The sequence below is a fragment of the Bos taurus genome, chromosome 1 (assembly GCF_002263795.3).
Source record: "Bos taurus isolate L1 Dominette 01449 registration number 42190680 breed Hereford chromosome 1, ARS-UCD2.0, whole genome shotgun sequence".
NCBI lineage: Eukaryota > Metazoa > Chordata > Mammalia > Artiodactyla > Bovidae > Bos > Bos taurus.
In genome coordinates, this window is record NC_037328.1 from 22,843,712 (window position 1) to 22,864,701 (window position 20,990).

At 37.6% G+C, this 20,990-nt stretch overlaps 1 protein-coding gene across 4 annotated transcripts in view; it reads right to left on the bottom strand.

Annotated features, from left to right (window-relative positions):
• ABCC13 (ATP binding cassette subfamily C member 13) overlaps nucleotides 1-20,990 on the bottom strand; it is a 101,027-nt gene that overhangs the window by 38,066 nt on the left and 41,971 nt on the right. For 2 of the 4 annotated variants that reach the window (XR_009494779.1, XM_024993880.2), the window contains exons 9-15: nucleotides 19,887-20,033; nucleotides 17,594-17,678; nucleotides 17,432-17,498; nucleotides 16,903-17,029; nucleotides 8,669-8,845; nucleotides 4,473-4,640; nucleotides 2,189-2,351 (exon numbers count right to left, since the gene is read on the bottom strand). Coding sequence is in view for 3 of the 4 variants with exons in the window: in XM_024993880.2 (XP_024849648.1) it covers nucleotides 2,189-2,351; nucleotides 4,473-4,640; nucleotides 8,669-8,845; nucleotides 16,903-17,029; nucleotides 17,432-17,498; nucleotides 17,594-17,678; nucleotides 19,887-20,033 (934 nt within the window). In the remaining variant the exon portion in view is untranslated. The remainder of the gene's footprint in view (nucleotides 1-2,188; nucleotides 2,352-4,472; nucleotides 4,641-8,668; nucleotides 8,846-16,902; nucleotides 17,030-17,431; nucleotides 17,499-17,593; nucleotides 17,679-19,886; nucleotides 20,034-20,990) is intronic. The other 2 variants (XM_024993887.2, XM_024993883.2) reach the window with 2 other exon arrangements.

Genomic DNA, 20,990 nt, shown 5'->3' on the forward strand with positions numbered 1-20,990 from the left:
CTTCCACCAGCTGAGCTATGAGGGAAGCCCATAGATTCTACTTATCTGTCATCAGCTCTGGTAGTGAGAGGGTGAATGATAGGAAAAGAAGAACAAGTGTGTGAGTCATCAGCAGTGAGGAAAGGCAGAGCAGAGACATAGTACAGGACTGGACACAGCTGGCCCAAGTCCAAGGGAAATAACTGCAGGAATGTGACACTAACTGTAACTAGATTTGAAGTTGTTTGGTGGGATGTTTTATTATCAATTTTATATCAGTTAATCTATTTTTTGCCCTGTTCTGTGTAATCAGTAATAAAATGACAATATATATGGCTGACCTTTTACATATATCTATCTAGCATTATCATGAGTAATATTTTGCCTGCTTTTTAAAAGCTTTCATATATTTTTTACTCAGCATCCAAAAAATCAAAATCCCAGAAATATTCACTTTAGAAAACATATTGTATTTCCAGTATAAAAATGATCTCTACTCACCACCTTTCTGAATTGTAACAGAGAAGACACGATACTGAAGTAATTAGAAAACAGTTCCATTTACATTTTTCTAATTATGGCATATTTCTGATGGTGAAATTGTAACATCTATTAATGTCAGCCCAGCTTCAAGAAAATTTTCCACTTGTTACCGCAGAGGACTGGTGTACTTAAGTTTTATCAGTGCTGGGAAGGAATGATGTTTTTTTCCAAAACTGGAGACTTAAACAAGAGCCACAGCTTTCAAAAGTGTGTTCCATATTTTATGGCAAATTAAATATTGAACTTAAAACTTACATATTACCTGCTTTTAAAGCTATATTTCCCAAGGTAATGTAACTTATATTTCATGTGATCTTTAAAATAAATAGCAATACTGGCTCATAGCAATAAATAGCAATACTGGCTCATTACAAATCATTCCATTAACTCTGAAGAGACATACTTTTGGTAGAAGCAATGGAGGCAGATTCATCTGTTTAACAGTTATGGCGTGCCTAGCATGAGGCTACCTAAGTGCTAGGGACAGAGACAGTGACAGACTGCATCCTCATTCTAGCCCCTGACCAAGTAGGCAAGGGCTCATTTCCAAAATTGCTAGCCCTTAAGAAAAGATAAGGTGCCTCTCTTACTAAGAATGACCACAGCCATCTGATGATGCATCAGATATTTCTGAATGCATCTACATGTAGAACATTTCAATTTGAGAAAGGAGTGTAAACAAGGAATAAAAAAAAGTAGTGCATACCTAATGTATTAGCATAGGAAAAAACATCAGCAAAATGGCTTTTTTTTTATTTCATGACAATCAAATACTAAATTGCACTGATCCTATTATGAACTGGTTTCATATCTTTCTGACGTTTACATCCAGGTAAAATGTAAAGCGAATTAATAGATAACAGTTCATGCAGAAAATACTAAGACATAACTCTATGTTTCTTTTTAGCCTGGAATTTTGAAATAGTCCACTGATTTTATAGTCATTTCTCAGTGGTGTTCCAGAAAGGGATAGCACAAGGATCCCGATGGTGGTCTATATGAGAAACCATCCATAGCTGGGAAGAGAGATGATGGCACATCCAGTTTTCAGAGTGAGAGAATGATCGATCTCTAGAATTAAACTAATGCTAGATTTCAAACATCCTTGTGTCCTAATTACAAAAAGATCAAACAGCTTCATTTATACAAACATCTTTGGATCTTAATTTAAAATACTAACACTATAGAAATAAAAATTAGTAGTAAATAAACTCAGTTGTTGCTTTGTAAAAGTTAGACAACAATTATTCCCCTTTGTCATTCTTCAGATTTTCTTTTCGTTTGTCTCTCTCCCACAACATGCAATAATACATTTTAAAGATTTATTATTTATTTGATATGAATCTAATTTAAAAGAAAGCAGAATGTTTAGATTCATTATATTCTAAACTTGCAGTAGAGTTTATAAATTATCTAATCTCTTATTTCATAGATGAACAAACTGATCCTGGGGAATAACATTTTGCTTAAAAATCGTATGTGAGGTTGATTTTTAGCTGATGTGTCCCAAAGTATTTGTTTCTTTTCTAGAGAAAGGAAGATGTTCAGCTCCTGACTTAATAATCATGAATGAATAAAAATGCAGAGTAAGAAATCAGACAATCAATGGGCTTTCAGAATGGGTTAGCACACTGTATCTTAGGCTTATTTTTAATTGTGTCCTCACCTGTTTCTTGTTCACTGAAGGCCTGAAGCAAATTCGTGAGATTTTTGGTTTTAGCCAGAATTTCCTGGTATGTTCCCATTTGTGCTACTCTGCCACTTTCCATTACAACAATGAGATCCATCTGTGGTAGAAGTGTGAGGTTGTGTGTCACTAAAATTCGAGTCTGAAAAAGAGTATTTTATTCCTTGGGTTACAAAGGATGGTCAAAATGACTATTTTAAAGAGAGCTTCAGGGCGTCTCTGGTGGCTCAGTGGTAAAGAATCCACCTGACCGTGTAGGGCACGGGTTCGATCCCTGGTCGGGGAAGAGCAACTAAGCCCATGTGCCGTAACTACTGAGCCTGTGATCTAGAGCTGGGGACCACAACTATTGCACTCACACGCCGCGACTACTAAAGCCTGATCACCCTAGAGTCTGTGCTCCACAAGAGAGGCCACCACAGTAAGAAGGCCCGTGCACTGCAGCTAGAGAAAAGACCGCACAGCGATGAAGGCCTAGCACAACTAAAAATAAATACAATTTAAAAAAAGAGAGCTGCAATCATTATTTTTTGTCTTTACTATTTTAGAGTATACTTTTTGGGAGGCACCCATTTAAAATAGCACATAAATATCTCACAGTGAATGATGATACACTACTTGACAGAAACAAAAAAAGTCAGCAAATGTTTTACCCCATTAGTTCAGGTATTCTTCATTCATTAAGAATGAATCAAATTTATGACAAATTAACAACAGTCTTATAACTGTCATTCTTGCGTCCTTTTCTGAAGGTCCTGTACTGTTACAAGGGGCTTCCCAGGTGTTGCTACTGGTGAAGAACTGGCCTACCAATGCAGGAGATGCAACAGACCTGGGTTCAAGCCCTGGGAAGATCCCTTGGAGAAGGGCATGGCAACCCACTCTAGTGGGTTCTCTTGCCTGGAGAATCCCAAGAACAGAGAAGCCTGGCAGGCTACAGTCCATGGCATGGCAAAGAGTTGGACACAACTGAAGCAACTTAGCATGCATGCAGTGTTACAAAAACATGTTTAAGTTATAACACGTAGTCTTTATTTTTAAATCTTTCCATATTATTATATAATATACATTAAATTGAATGAGAAGATTTATCTTGGGTTCATTTCAGTAAGTAAAGACATTTGTTTATACTTATTATAAATTATATTTATATATAATGTATATTAATGTATAATATATGTTTATATTTATTATAAATTATAAATATTTATTTTGCCATCTTATACATTTACTTTTTCCAGAATTCTCTGTATAAATAAATCTATAAGCACACAATGTGAATACATGCATATGGCTCTGCAGTCAGAGAGACTTTTAAAAATCTCCGCGGTTCTTGGGGTTTCCCTGGCGGCTCAGTGGTAAACAATCCACTTGCCAATGCAGGAGACATGGGTTGCATCCCTAATTCGGGAAGACCCCACATGCTGTGGAGCAGCTAAGCCTGTGCGTACCACAGCTACTGAGCCTGTGCCCTAGAGCTGAGAACCACAACCATTAGCTCATGTGCTGTAACTACGGAAACTCTGCCACAGAGCCTTTGCTCTGCAGTAAGAGAAACCACCGTAATGAGAGGTCCGTGCACTGCAGCTAGAGAGTAGACCCTGCTCTCCACCACTAGAGAAAGCCTGCACAGCAGTGAAGACCCAGCACAGCCAAAAAAAAAAAAATTTCTGTGGTTCTTAAATTGGGCAAGCTATATCAAGTCATTATGAGTTCCAAGTTTCTTCATATATAAAACAGGAGTATTGATAACGCTTATCTCAGACTTGCTATAAGAACTAAATGAACTAATTTAGTGTCAAATTAGTCATATTTACCTATGTCAAATATGATATGCACTTGGTAAATATTAATTCCTTTTTCCTTTGTTCCTTCACAGAACAATTGGATTGTTATTAAGGTTATATTTAAAATATCTAATTTTAAGTAAAAAATAATAAATACTATTTTCCATAAAAGTGCTATACAACAAAATTCCATTTTTCCAAAAAAATGGTCAGCTAAACTTAAAACACTCATTTTGATGTGTAAATCACCTTTGAACACAGTACGAGTCAATGAGGTAATAATCACAGAAGTAGAGTAAACTTGTAAAGATTTTAAAATGTTCATTAAAGTCTGTGAGAGAGCAATACACCATCCCATTCTTTATGTGAAATTTGACTACTCTGCATCAACAAATAAAGTATTAGAATCTGGGGCCCAGTGCTACGTAGATTATTCTCCCCGTCCCTCACAAAAGCGTATGTGATGCTATGGCCACCTTGTTCCTTAACATGCCAGAGGACCCGATCACTTTTTCAAAAAGTTGCTTTGCAACATGAACATCAACTGCAGACAAGGGATCATCTAGGAGGTAGATGTCAGCCCCACTGTAGACAGCTCTGGCCAGACACACTCGATGCTTCTGTCCACCACTTATATTCACACCCTGAAAATGAAGCAGGAGAAAAAAAAATAGGGAAAATGTGTAAATGTCAAAGAACATACGCATGCATGAGTGTGTGCTCAGTCGCTCCAGTCATGTCTGACTCTGCGACACTAAAGACTATTGCCTACCAGGCTCCTCTGTCCATGGGATTCTCCAGGCAAGGATACTGGAGTGGGTAGCCATTCCCTTCTATAGGGGACCGTTCTGACCCAGGGATCTAACCCAGGTCTCCTCCATTGGCAAGTAGGTTCTTTACCATGGAGCCAACTGGGAGGCCCCAAAGAACACATTAGTTATGTCCAAATTCTCTTCTGTAGCAGGGAAAGGTAATAACTCAGGATTGATATTTCAACCTTTCTTTATCCTGAAATTCCGAAAGCCTCTATTTCCTAGTGCCATTAATTTGTGTAAATTAACAGATATATCTGCTTTCTCTTAATTGCTTGCTTTTAAAAAGTAGATACTAACAGTTATGGAGGAAAAAAATGTCCAATTCCTTACCTCTGAAAGGTTGTGCCTCTGGAATATTAAAGGAAACTTTTGGCTGTCATTTGTATACTGACACTGCTGATTATTTTTAAATTGACATATAGGAAATTGAGAATAATAGCTAAATTATCAAAGCAGTAATCAACATGTCTTATTTTCTTCTGTAGAAAGATTACTACAAGTCTTGTTGGCAAAAGTACAACTCTAAGAAGCAAGAATAAGGAATATACATCACTCTATGTGAGAATTAGAATCGACATGTACAGCCATGTATGGAGAATTATGTGGCCAGGCCCAATTTACTTGATTTATTTTATATTTAGTATTTACAGATCTGGTTTAAAAGCTCTCCATGCAGCACAGAACTTAACCAGTGCCCTATAATTGTAAAATGCCTTTGCTTCTTTGCCTTTCTCATCTTCCCTCTGCTCAACAAATATCTCCTATATTCTGCTGCTGCTGCTGCTGCTGCTAAGTTGCTTCAGTCGTGTCCGACCTTGTGCGACCCCATAGATAGCAGCCCACCAGGCTCCCCCGTCCCTGGGATTCTCCAGGCAAGAACACTGGAGTGGGTTGCCATTTCCTTCTCCAATGCATGAAAGTGAAAAGTGAAAATGAAGTTGCTCAATCGTGTCTGACCCTCAGTGACCCCATGGACTGCAGCCTTCCAGGCTCCTCCATCCATGGGATTTTCCAGGCAAGAGTACTGGAGTGGGGTGCCATCGCCTTCTCCATATATTCTGAGAGCTGTTAAAGAATATGAAAGTGCTAGTCTCTCAGTCATGTCCGACTCTTTGCGACCCCACGGACTGTAGCCTGCTTCCCTCCGTGGAATTCCCCAGAAAGAATACTGAAGTATGTTGCCATTCCTTCTCCGGGTGGAGAGCTATGCTAGCACTTGGGATTTAATGATAAATGAAACTGAGCCTCTGTCATGGGGAGGTCATATTTTAGCAAAGGAGCCAAGAGCAAAAAAAATATATACAAAGTAATATAATACATAAATACAACAAAGTAATATGATACATATATCTGTGAGTATGTGTGATTGTAACAGTCTCCAACTCATGGGTTTGTCATGAGCATTTAATGAGCTTAAAATATCTAGGATGAATCCAATACTGAGTACAGATATAACACACATTGGCTATCGTCACTCAATCACTTCTCTCTCTAATCCATCCTCTGACCTGTCATCGTGTATCCAGCAATTATGTCATCTTGCTTAGAAATCTTGGATAGCCACATCTTTCTCTTCTCATTATTCATGAGCAACAGCAAATTCCTTAATAGAAATCCAAGACACTTAGATTTTGGCATTAACTCATCTTTCAACCACTCTCCCAATGCTGCCCTCAAGTGACTGACTGACAATCAGACTAGCCTGCCTTTTCCTATCTACACAGAGAGTGTTCACTCTGCTTGGGTACCCACGCCCTCCCTTTGCAATTCAAAAGCTACACACTGCAAGTACTCTTTGAAATCAATCTTCTACCCAGAGTTTCAGGTAAAGCAATTCCTTCCCTCCCTTCTTGTCTTATAGTTTTCTGTTTACTCATCCATTGCTAGAAATAGCAATACTCATGTCAGCATCTCATTCTCCTACCCACTCCTACCTAGTTTATTCTTGCACTCCCAGCACATAGTGTCCAAATAAATACTGGTAAAGGCAATTGATAACATCACTGGCAGAGATCCAGTTGATTCCAATCCCTTGAAGACAAAGTGATAGCTTTCTTGCTCACCCTTATGTACTCCATTGTAGAAAACGGGCAAATAACAGATTAATAAATATTTGTGTTCAACTGAATTATGTCAAAGAAAAAGATAATAAAGGTGAAGAAAATCCTACATTCATTATCTTTGTCATCTCATTGTTTTAGTTGGTAGTCGAGTCTGACTCTTTGCGAACTCATGGACCATAAACAGCTGTAAACAGATTTCCTTCCGAAATACTCAATTACATTTGTAAGGTACATCATTAGATTGGGAGAAATTTAATTATAAAATATAAAAATCAGGATTTATAAGTGGTAATAACACTTAAGGACTATATTAAGTCTATATTTCACATTTTGAATTTTCCACTTTAATTTTTTAGTTACATACAATTAGCTATTTCCATCTTCCCAGATGGCACTAGTGGTAAAGAACCTGCCTGCCAATGTAAGAGACATAAATGATGCTGGTTTGATCCCTGGATAGGGAAGATCCCCCAGAGAAGGGCATGGCAACATACTCCAGTATTGTTGCCTGGAGAATCCCACGGACAGAGGAGCCTGGTGGGCTACAGTAGGGTCGCAAAGAGTCAGACATGACTGAAGCAACTGAGCACGCACGCATGCGTTAGCTATTTCATATTATTAAAGATTGGCTTTATCAGCAAAACGCTCAACATGCATTAACAAGTTTGAAGAAGTCGCATTTCTGTATAATTTTAGCTATGGTGCTATTGCCTAGAGGGATAGTGAAGATGCCAGAAAAACACAGAGGTTGCAAAAAATTAAATCTACTTAACACTTTGAAAACATACCCCCGCAGAATAACAGGTTATGAATAAAAACAATGTAAGTCTAGTTAAAAGGTAAGATCTACCTTGTCCTAGATTTTATATTTTATTGAAATATAGATGATTCACAACGTTGTGTTAGTTTCAGATGTACAGCAAAGTGTACATCCTAGATTTTAAATACTGTCGCTTTCTACAATTTCGTTTATAGTTTTCAATTTATATAACAAGACAAATAATAGGAGGCCAGGGTAAAAACGCTTAACAACGTTATGCTAACTCTCTTCTCAGAAATTCAAAACACTAAGGATTATTTACTTATCTTCATAGTACATATGAATCGTAGGCAGAGGCTGCTTTTGCATTCATGTTTAATTAATGGAGATTTTAGTCAAGGGTTGGGGATAATCTCTCGGGGTTCATTATTTGACTTGTGATATATTATTTTGTTTTGTTTTTAACTACAATACACTGGGTAGCATGATACCTATTCATTAACTCGATGAAAATAAATAGAACAAAGAATATGACCTCTGGGAAACAAGCTCCTCCTAAGGAAGCATGTGTGAGCATGGAACAGGTACATGATGACAGCATCGTCTCAGAGTGTTGTTGGAACCTGGTCTTGGTGCCGCCACTGGAGACGGGGGCTCTGCTGCTACTCTCCTAGGCTTGACTTCGTGCACAAGAGATTCACAAGAAACAAAACTACTACTCCCTCATTAGACAGTGAACAGCATTACACCAGAAACCAAGCAAAGCGTTGATGATCCACTTGGTGGGCTTTCACTCCCTGTATAGACACTAACAACAGAATTTCCTGCTGATTTTTAATCTGCTTTCCAAGTAGTCAATAAAAAATAATTATTCATCTTTAATACTGCCATCTCTTTCATAGGACTTCTACAATAACTTTTAAAAATTATGGTTGTGTAGCTCTTCAAGACCTCAGGAAAAGGGCTATAGATGTTTTATTAGTGTAGCTGACTGGAATGTTATTCCTACATAGGATAAAATATATTTTCCTTACTTTTTCTCCAATCTCAGTTTGATCTCCATTTGGTAACTGCTCCAAATCAGGAAGGAGAGCACAGGCTTCCAAAACTCTCTCATAAAGCTGCTTCTGCATGACAGAGCCGAAGAGAATGTTTTCTTGCAAAATGCAATTCTGAATCCAGGCCTGCTGGGAAACATAAGCCACGGAGCCCTAAAAAAGAAATAAATAAAAGAAATACTCTTAACAGGGGAAAAGGAGAACTTGCATGTGCCAGATAAAGGGAACATATTTGTCTGTGGTTTTGCTCCCCTTAAATTGAATTAAAAAAAAAAATAGATTATTTCTTAAATGTAAATATATTCCATATATATTTTAATCTTATGTCCTATTTTAATCTTATGTATTTTTATTAGAGGCCCCTTCAAATGAATTACTTTGTGTTTTTTATTTCCTTTCAAGTAGCTTCTACCAAGACTTCCCTGGTGGCTCAGACAGTAAAAGCATCTGCCTACGATGCAGGAGACCCAGGTTCGATCCCTGGGTCGGGAAGATCCCCTGGAGAAAGAAAAGGCAACCCATTTCCTTTCTATCAAAGGTCCCTGTGAGATTTTTGGCAGACACCGAGTTTACTAGTCAGCTCTTCCTACCTCACAAGGTACCATGAACTGAGTGGCTTAAACAATAGAATTTTTTTTTTTTTCTCACAATTCTGAGATCAAGGTGTTGGCACATGTGAGGAGAGAGTAAATTAGCCAAGATGGTGTGTTCAGACTCTCTCACCCCACATTTTGTAAATAATGACTATGTAACAGCTGAGATCATTTATAGCACTGCACATGCGCATCATGAGGTACTTGATTGGTCACAAGCTGTTTGTGCTGTAGGGATATGTGAGCTCCACCTAGAAAGTGGTGGCATTACTGCTGTGTCACGGCTGTGTCTGTTGGGTCAGCCATGAGAGGAGAGAAAATAGAGTGTCTACTGCCATGGCTGCTGTGGCAGCCAGGAGAGAATAAACATGTCTGCAGTTCCTACAGCTCTTTGCATCTTCTTCCAGCCTCTTAGCTTGCACCTTGCCTACCCTGGGTTCAACGAACAGTGTGCACAATGTGAATGGTAAGACAACTGGCATCATGACCAGGACAGCATGGTTGGTTTCTCCTAAGACCTATCTCCTTAGCTTGAAGATGGCTGTCTTCTCCCCAGTCTTCACATGGTCTTTCCTTTGTGTATGTGTCTTAATTTCTTCTCCTAAGATATCAGCCAAAGGGCCCACCCTATTAACCTTATTTTAACTTATGGCCCCCTTGAAGACCCTGTCTCCAAATACAATCACATTCTTAGGTATTGGGGGTTAGAACTTTGACATATGAATATGGGGAGAAGACAATTCGGCCCATAACACTGAAGTTGGGGTGCAAGTTGTTTTGGAGGGATGAATTCCTGTGGACTTCTTATGGAAAGGAAATGGAGAAGCAGGATTGGATAGAGGGGTAGGTCACATGGTGACCCAGATCCAAGAAAGATTTGGTCAATCTTCCAGAGAGCTGTGGAAATGTATTACCCAGCAGAGGGATTCTGTTGTTAGGCTGAACTGGCCTGGCCTTTAAGGTTGGAGCCCAGCAGGCCATCACGAAGGTGCTAATGTGTTTGATGTACTCCCAAAGCTGGTGGCAAGCCCCCTAGAAGGGGGCTCTGGACACCACATTCCTTTGTCTTCCATGAACTCACTGCTCTTAAATTCATTTTCTGATAATCTGATGTCTTGACATTATTCCTGAATATCTCTGATGCATGAAATATTCTTTTAACTAACCTTTGTCTTCTAAAGGACTCCCAGTATTTGAACTAGAGACTCACGTTTCAATCTACCCCATGGACTCTAACCAAACACCAACTTGAGTATTCTGATTATTCCTCACTCTAACAATACTGCACATTTAAAGTACTTTCTGACATAGACCTGTAAATAACTACCAGTCTTTTGATTTCTACCAACTGCTTTCAAGAACAAAGATTAATTTTTAATTCTTCTTTGTTGAGCAAGTAAGACACAGAATGGATTTTGAGCCAAAATAATATAATTCGATCTGACTTGATCTTGAACACAAAAGTAATTGCTCTTGAACTACCTCACTTAGTGAATAACCTTGATTAGGATAGCATAATAAATCAGTCCTCAGGTGATGGAGATTCTGAATACTTGATATACATCAGGCAAGATAAGGAGAACAGAGGGTGAAGAACACAGGAAAGAAGAATGCAGAACAGGGGGAAACGGTGTATAATATAAAATAGGAACTAAATACTACATTGAGAAATATGGACTTGAGGTATTGGTGTAACAGGAGCTGAAAAAGAGTTGATAAATTTTCACAGAGATGTAAAACTTTCCATGTATTATCATTACATCTCACATACAAATGAAAATGTGTATTTGTTTCATTTCATTCTTAATAATATAACTACAATAGAAGTTTGGTTAATTCAAAAATGGACTCTAAATCTCTGATGTTCCATCAAAGAACACTGAATACTGGATATGCTGCATGAATGATGTCTGATATAAACCTTTGATACTGGGAATAGGGGATCTTAGAATTTGAACACTGTAATGATATGCATCAAACAATTGAGAATGTGAAACCTTGAGAAACAGAAAGATGTAAACAAAAGCACCTTATAAATACTAAATGTTAGGTTGGCCATGCCATTATTATGATTGAAAGTGAAAGCATCAGTCACTCAGTGGTGTCTGTCTTTTTGTGACCCCATCCATGGACTGTAGCCCTCCAGCCTCCTCTGTTCATGGAATTCTCCATGGAAGAATTCTGGAGTAGGTTGCCATTCCCTTCTCCAGGAGATCTTCCTAACACATGGATTGAATCTGGGTTTCCCACATTGCTGGCAGACTTTTTTTTTTACCATCAGAGCCACCAGGGAAGCCCATTACTATTAAATTAGAGATAATCAGATAATATAAATTTAGGATTAGACATGTTTTAGGAAATAACTGAGAGTATGGAATGTGGAATAATTCAGAATGTTAAATAATTAAAATCTTGCCACTGATCCAGACTAATAAGCTTCCTAAAGAACAAAGTGGCCAGTTATATAGACAGATAATATTGTCTCTCTTTCACATCCCTAGCTTAATATAAACAAAGTGAGTCCTCTCTACTTTATGATTAGTAATAGCAGTGTTATTGTTTCTATTATCACCATGAACACTTTCCTAACTATGAATCCTCAAAAGTATCAGAAATAATCTTTAAGTCTTACCACGAGCCCCTCAACAATCATAATGAAGATAACAATAACCATAAAAACTCTCAGGGAGCCAGCTGACTCTGTGCCAAGAACTAGTCTAGGTCTTCGCACATTATCTTATTCAATCTGATCCTTAAAATTTAAGTTTATTATTATCATGTATGTATCATGTGAAACTTAAAATTGATATTGGTTTCATCTTGATCAACTCCTAATCATTTTTCAAGATTAAATAAAAGGCTACCTATTTTGATTATTTTTTTAACTCTTAAAAGCAGAATTTGTTGCTTTTTATACTGTTTCATTTCAAAAATCAAAATATTTATTGTAAATGATCTTAGTATCTCCCTCACTTGACTATGAACTCTTTAATAAAAGTAGCATATCCTATTCATGTTTATTTCCTTGGTACTATGCCAGGCGCACAGTATATGCTCAATTGTTGCTTTGTGAAAATTAAAGAAACTGAATGAAAATAAAATCAATATGTCAATAAAATCATATATCACACTATTATATTTTTAAAGGATACTTACTGGCCATGTGGGGCCACCCAAGATGGGTGGGTCATGGTGGAGAGATTTGACAGAATGTGGTCCACTGGAGAAGGGAATGGCAAACCACTTCAGTATTCTTGCCTTGAGAACCCCATGAACAGTATGAAAAGGCAAAAAGATAGGACACTGAAAGAGGAACTCCCCAGGTCAGTAGGTGCCCAATATGCTACTGGAGATCAGTGGAGAAATAACTCCAGAAAGAATGAAGGGATGGAGCCAAAGCCAAAACAATACCCAGCTGTGGATGTGACTGGTGATAGAAGCAAGGTCCGATGCTGTAAAGAGCAATATTGCATAGGAATCTGGAATGTCAGGTCCATGAATCAAGGCAAATTGGAAGTGGTCAAACAGGAGATGGCAAGAGTAAACATCGATATTCTAGGAATCAGTGAACTAAGATGGATTGAAATGGGTGAATTTAACTTAGATGACCATTATATCTACTACTGTGGACAGGAATCCCTCAGAAGAAATGGAGTAGCCGTCATGGTCAACAAAAGAGTCCGAAATGCAGTCCTTGGATGCAATCTCAAAAATGACAGAATGATCTCTATTCGTTTCCAAGGCAAATCATTCAATATCACAGTAATCCAAGTCTATACCCCGAACAGTAACACTGAAGAAGCTGAAGTTGAGTGGTTCTATGAAGACCTAAAGACCTTCTAGAATTAACACCCAAAAAAGATGTCCTTTTCATTATAGGGGATTGGAATGCAAAAGTAGGAAGTCAAGAAACACCTGGAGTAACAGGCAAATTTGGCCTTGGAGTACGGGATGAAGCAGGGCAAAGGCTAATAGAGTTCTGCCAAGAGAACACACTGGTCATAGCAAACACCCTCTTCCAATAACACAAGAGAAGACTCTACACATGGACATCACCAGATGGTCAACACTGATACCAGATTGATTATATTCTTTGCAGCCAAAGATGGAGATGCTTTATACAGTCAGCAAAAACAAGACTGGTAGGTGACTGTGATTCAGATCATGAACTCCTTATTGCCAAATTCATTCTGAAATTGAAGAAAGTGGAGAAAATCACTACACCATTCAGGTATGACATAAATCAAATCCCCTATGACGATACAGTGGAAGTGAGAAATAGATTTAAGGGACTAGATCTGATAGACAGAGTGCCTGATGAACTATGGATGGAGGTTCGTGGACATTGTACAGGAGACACGAATCAAGACCATCCCCAAGAAAAAGAAATGCAAAAAAAAAAAAAAAAACATGGCTATCTGAGGAGGCCTTACAAATAGCTGTGGAAAGAAGGGAAGCAAAAAGCAAAGGAGAAAAGGAAAGATATGCCCATTTGAACACAGAGTTCCAAAGAATAGCAAGGAGAGATAAGAAATCCTTCCTCAGCAATCAATGCAAAGAAATAGAGAGAAACAACAAAATGGGAAAGACAAGAGGTCTCTTCAAGAAAATTAGAGATACCAAGGGAATATTTCATGCAAAGATGGGCTCAATAAAGGACAGAAATAGTAGGGACCTAACAGAAGCAGAGGCTATTAAGAAGAGGTGGCAAGAATACACAGAAGAACTGTACAAAAAAGATCTTCACAACCCATATAATCACGATGGTGTGATCACTCACCTAGAGCCAGACATCCTGGGATGTGAAGTCAAGTGGGCCTTAGGAAGCATCACTATGAACAAAGCTAGTGGAGGTGATGGAATTCAAGTTGAGCTATTTCAAATCCTGAAAAATGATTCTGTGAAAGTGCTGCACTCAATATACCAGAACATTTGGAAAATTCAGCAGTGGCCACAGGACTGGAAAAGGGCAGTTTGCATTCCAGTCCCTAAGAAAGGCAATGCCAAAGAATGCTCAAACTACTGCACAATTGCACTCATCTCACATGCTAGTAAAGTAATGCTTAAAATTCTCCAAGCCAGGCTTCAGCAATACGTGAACCGTGAACTTCCAGATGTTCAAGCTGGTTTTAGAAAAGGCAGAGGAACCAGAGATCAAATTGCCAACATCCGCTGGATCATGGAAAAAGAAAGAGAGTTCCAGAAAAACATCTATTTTTGCTTTATTGACTATGCCAAAGCCTTTGACTGTGTGGATCACAATAAACTGTGGAAAATTCTGAAAGAGATGGGAATACCAGACCACCTGATCTGCCTCTTGAGAAATTTGTATGCAGGTCAGGAAGCAACAGTTAGAACTGGACATGGAACAACAGACTGGTTCCAAATAGGAAAAGGAGTACATCAAGGCTGTATATTGTCACACTGCTTATTTAACTTATACGCAGAGTTCATCATGGAAAATGCTGGGCTGGAGGAAGCACAAGCTGGAATCAAGGTTGCTGGGAAAAATATCAATAACCTCAGACATGCAGATGACACCACCCTTATGGCAGAAAGTGAAAAAGAACTAAAGACCCTCTTGATGAAAGGGAAAGAGGAGAGTGAAAAAGTTGGTTTAAAGCTCAACATTCAGAAAACGAAGATCATGGCATCTGGGCCCATCACTTCATGGCAAATAGATGGGGAAAGAGTGACAGACTTTATTTTTTTGGGCTCCAAAATCACTGTAGATGGTGACTGCAGCCATGAAATTAAAAGACACTTACTCCTTGGAAGGAAAGTTATGCCCAACCTAGACAGCATATTAAAGAGCAGAGACATTACTTTGCCAACAAAGGTCCGTCTAGTCAAGGCTATGGTTTTTCCAGTTGTCATGTTGAGTGTTGGACTATAAAGAAAGCTGAGCGCTGAAGAATTGATGCTTTTGAACTGTGGTGTTGGAGAAGACTCTTGAGAGTCCCTTGGACTGCAAGGAGATCCGCCCAGTCTATCCTAAAGGAGATCAGTCCTGGGTGTTCATTGGAAGGACTTTGTTGAAGCTGAAATTCCAATACTTTGGCCACCTGGTGCAAAGAGCTGACTCATTGGAAAAGATCCTGATGCTGGGAAAGTTTGAGGGCCAGAGAAGAAGGGGATGACAGAGGATGAGATGGTTGGATGGCATCACCGACTCGATGGACATGGATTTGGGTGGACTCTGGGAGTTGGTGATGAACAGGGAGGCCTGGCATGCTGTGGTTCATGGGGTCGCAAAGAGTTGGACACGACTGAGTGACTGAACTGAACTGATATGGGCTAGGAAAATGTATAGCCATCTTGATCACCAGAGAAATGGCTGATTGTTGTCATTAAAGAGAACATAAGGAGAAAAGATAGTATATTTTAAGTTAAAAGTAGTGGTATTTATTAAGTGTAATCTTGTCAAAGAAAAAGTCCTTGAAAGTATGCTTGATTCCAAACTAAGAAACTGTATCGATGAGAGAAAAATAAATAAAAAATTAATCACTAAAAACCTGGAATCAGGAAAGATATAAAGACATGAAATTGAACTTGAACTTGGAAGTCGCTCAGTTGTGTCTGACTACAAAGCCCATGGAATTCTCCAGGCCAGAATACTGGAGCAGGTTGCCATTCCCTTCTCTAGCGGATCTTCCCAACTCAGGGATGGAACCCAAATACAACTCCTGCAATGTAAATGGATTCTTTACCAATTAATCACTAAAGACCTAGAATGACTCTTTGCGACCCCATGGAATATAGCCCACCAGGTTCCTCTGTCCATGGGATTTTCAAGGCGAGAATACTGGAGGGGGCTGAGGTTTCCTTCTCCAGAGGAGAATAAATATAGACACAAGGAAATGATATATCATGAACAAAAATAAAAAGATCTGGAGTTGATTTTTCCTAGAGAAAAAAAATAAAAAACTGTGAAGACACTAGTTTCATATCCATAGAGCCTCTCCATCTTGTCAGAAGTGAGAAGGAGTGATTAGGTAATATTTTACCTTCTTAGATAGTTAGGTCTAAGGAAAAATTCATTGGTAGCCTAGTACTTCAAAAAAGAAATAGCTGATGAAGAACTTGTTGAATTCTTATTCCTATTGACCTTTAAGAATAGAACAAATGGATGGAAGTAGACCTCTCCATAGTCCAAAAGCTGAAATTTAAATGTAAGCTATTCATAATTATTATTTTCCTGAGGTTTTCCTAGGTCAGAGATCCTTCTTGTGAGCAACTACACCATTTCTTAGAAATGGAATGGCCGTAATTACTTAGGAAACATTGCAATGAATGATAATTAGAAACCTAATCAAATTATATTATAAACTACATTCGTTTCTCCATAATTGGTTGCAATTTAGTTAATATCATCAAACAATTACCATAAGCATTCCTAAATGATTTGCTGAAGTATATGGATGACAGAATGCTCTGACTAATCCATCCATAGCTAATCAATTTCTGTGGAAATTTAAATGTTTGTTACAAACTAGAAATGCTCATTAAATACTTCGTTCTTCAATTCAACTTGATAAATTCTTATTGACACTAACGATGTGCTGGCTGCAGTCCATTACACTAGGAGATGTGCAAAGAATGCATTGTTGACTTTACCTTTCTTTGGACTATTCCTTTTAGTTTCTCCATTTCCCCCAGAATTGCAGAAAGCACAGATGATTTTCCAGACCCAACTTGCCCTACAACAGCCACTAAAGCTCCTTCTGGAATCTTTATGTTCAAGCTGCACAACAAATAAAGAAAGAGATGATATAGGAAGTTCTGTTATAATTGTTTTTAATGTATATTCCCAGAAAAGTCACTGTATCACAAGTCACTATATACAGGGCATCATCCTTGAAATTGCTGCTATTCACATTGTCCTACATTATTCTACAAACACCCAACCTTTCAAAATGCAAGCAGTAAATGCTGCAAAGAAAATAGAGGAAATGAACAGGGGGTAAAAAGATTGTAAAACAATCATAAAGATGAAAGATGCAGTGAGAGGTTTTTAAAAAAATCTTACAAATTCCAATAGATTCATCTTCTGCTTAAAACCTCTAAAAAATAAACACATGAAGTATGATAGAATCTATGCTAATTTTTTTGTTTTGCTTTTAATTTTCCCCAAATCATGACTTACTCTTTTAATACTGGAATCCCTGTTTTATCCCAGGAAAAGGAAGCATTTATAAAACCAATGGCATGATCTAGGAAGAAAAATAAATACAGAAATGTATTTTAGAATCAATTGTCTTCAGCCCAGAAGTCAAATAAATATTAAACACAAAAAAGAACTGCTAACCTCCTATGTAGTTTGCTTCAATACTATGTGGAAGAAGTTCCTCAGTGTTGAGAAAGTCTTCCAAATGAACCAGTGATATTCTTGTCTATCAAAATAAACGCAGATGGAATTTTTGGGTTTCAAGAAGAAGTTAAACTAAAAAACATCTTAAAGTTTTTGATGTAAACTGGAGATATTGATATAAATATTCAGCAAGCATGATTTGCATTGTTTGAATGTTTATAAATAAGTCCATCGATAAAGAAAAAGAAGTTTCAAGAATCAAAAATCACAACAAATATATGTATGCAGGAAAACACGAGAAGTTAGAAACCAAAAATTCTCCTTAACATTCTAGCAAAAACATGATAACTGATTAATTAATAATCATAGAATAATTAGTTTTTAAGAGCAACCTCAGGTTGGTTGAATGAAATCTGCTTGTGAGCATAAACAAAATAGCAGTTTTGGCAATGGTAACATTTAACTAATAGAATAGCTATGAATGTTTTGCTACAGATAGGATAAATAGAATCATTTTTCTCCTGACACTCACTTGCATGAAACCTCTAGTACGTTTTTATTCACTTTCTGTTAGGATGTGTCTACTGTTAATGGATAAGATATAATTAAAAGCTGTGATTTTGTTTACCAAGTGTGTCATATCAGTATGCAAGGTTGTTTTCTTTTCTTTTCTTTTTTGACAATTGTTCTCATCTGTTTAGTGACAGTACTAGCATACCACTAGGAACTGGAAAACACTCTGGGATACCAGACCTTTAGCTAGAATATAATTTCAAAAGCAAAACAGAACTATTTTTCTAAGAATTTTTTTTTAAGAGAAGTGTGCTGTGAAATGTGTTAAAAGCATCAATAGTACTTCTATGCCCTCTGCTGGTGATTATTAGCAAAAGAATATAAAAACAGTATTATGGAACAAAAATAGCTTAAGTGCTATTTATTATAGAATTATGTTACTCTTCAGATATAATTTCTATATCTCAATTTATATAAATTAAAAGGAAAAGTTCTTAGATCAAAGAGCTAGTTCCAGTAAGCAAAAATTCACTTTGTTTATGAAACCAGACTTGAAAAAGTTTTGATGGGTGAATATCCAAACTTGATATTGAAAATTTTTAATTGAGAAAATCTAGGGGTAAAGGCAATGGCACCCCACTCCAGTACTTTGCCTAGAAAATCCCATGGACGGAGGAGCCTGATAGGCTGCAGTCCATGGGGTCGCTAAGAGTCAGACACGACTGAACGACTTCACTTTCACTTTTCACTTTCGTGCATTGGAGAAGGAAATGGAAACCCACTCCAGTGTTCTTGCCTGGAGAATCCCAGGGACAGTAGGGCCTGGTGGGCTGCCGTCTATGGGGTCGCACAGAGTCGGACACGACTGAAGTGACTTAGCAGCAGCAGCAGGGGTAAAGGGATAAAAGAACTCACTTCTTTGGATTTCCTATGGTTTTAGCTGCCTTCTACTCATCATAGCATCTAAAGAGGCTTCAGTCATTGGAGATTACAATAAAAGCAGGCTAAACCAGATACCTCATACAAGGTTGGTTGGCAGACTGACATTATCAGTGCACTTTTTTCCCTAGTTTATTCTTTCAGCACAGATGAAGTTTTGCTGAACCCTGGGAAAATTCAGACCTAGTACTGTACAAATCACTTACCTAAAATTTTTCAATTGAAAACAGAAAATAAACCCTTTGGTGGCATAGTGTCAAACACCAAATTTTAAAAAGCTAAACAAGAGAACTAACACTTAGCAAAGAAAACAATGTCACATGTTGAAATGCTTAAAAGTCATTTTTATAGATGAAAAGCACAGGCAGAGAAGACATGATTCTTTTCATTCTATCATATTCTCTGCTGCTGCTGCTGCTAAGTCACTTCAGTCATGTCCGACTCTGTGTGACCCCATAGACGGCAGCCCACCAGGCTCCCCCGTCCCTGGGATTCTCCAGGCAAGAACACTGGAGTGGGTTGCCATTTCCTTCTCCAATGCACGAAAGTGAAAAGTGAAAGTGAAGTCTCTCAGTCATGTCTGACTCTTAGCGACCCCATGGACTGCAGCCAACCAGGATCCTCCATCCCTGGGATTTTCCAGGCAAGAGTACTGGAGTGGGGTGCCATTGCCTTCTCCGATTATATTCTCTATTGCTCATTAATTTAGGGAAATTTTGAAAGCAGCATAAAACAACTACAGAAAACAAAATTTAAAAAAAGATTAAGAAATGAAATATGCAAAACTAAAGATTTCAGTAGAGGAATGATTCTCAGTTTAAGGATAATTTGGATGTACCTGGACCACAGCTGAGATCACCATCGGTAAATCAAACAGAGGAAGCCTCAAGATATTAAACAAAGACATAGACGTGAACACTTTAGTGGCTGTTAAAATGTTTTCTTCATCCAGTAAGAAATAGACACCAAATGTTGCCAGGGACACCTTAAAAGCAGACATGTAATTTTCTCCAATGTGCAATTATTAATACAGACTCAAAATTAGGAAAGAAATCTTCAATAACCTTTATTGTTGTTGTTTACCAAAATTTGGTACTATTTAGTACTATTGCTGAAGAATATGAAATAAATGTTTAGTACAGATCATACGATTAAGTATCTTAGATAATGACATCCTACGAACATGTGGTCCAGTGCCCTTCTTTGACATGGCACATTTTCACTGAAGTAATTATCACCATTTAAAACATACAGCAGTTCATTTTTTCCTTCAAAATGGAGTTTTATGTAAATTTTTTCCAGTGATGCATGCATACCTATTGTCTCATATGCAGAAATTTTACTTTCTCTGTGTCTTAATATTAACTGAAGAAGGTATAAATAAATCATGCTTAGTAAGATTTATATTTACTTGCATAAGTTTCATTTAGAAAAGGCAGAAAAATTCATTTATGCATGAGACTGTATTGACTATTTATCATGTACATAAGACTGTCTTAAGCAAATGCTTCCTGGCTATTTTTACTAAAGTATTCCAAATGTAAATATTGCTTTTACTTTCATAATATCCACATGTTTGTTTAAATAAAAAATAATAATATTTTAAATTAACAACAGGGGAGACATATAGAATGTTTCCTGATCCCATCACTACTGAGAGTGGCTAAAATTGATCCTTCAGTTATACATAGTTTTCTTATTCTTTGGCTTCCAGCCACTGCTTCAATATCTCAAGGCAATTTATACTCTTTAAATAGCATGAGATTCCCAATATTTGCATGAAGTGACAGAAAGAAAGAGACTTCAATTTGTATCAATTCACCTACAAATACTAGTTCTATAACTTTGAGGATATTTCCAAACTATTTCCATTTCCTCTTGTGAAATGAGAAAAGTAATATCTTATTATTGCAAGAAAGAAATAAAATGCATATAACTTGTC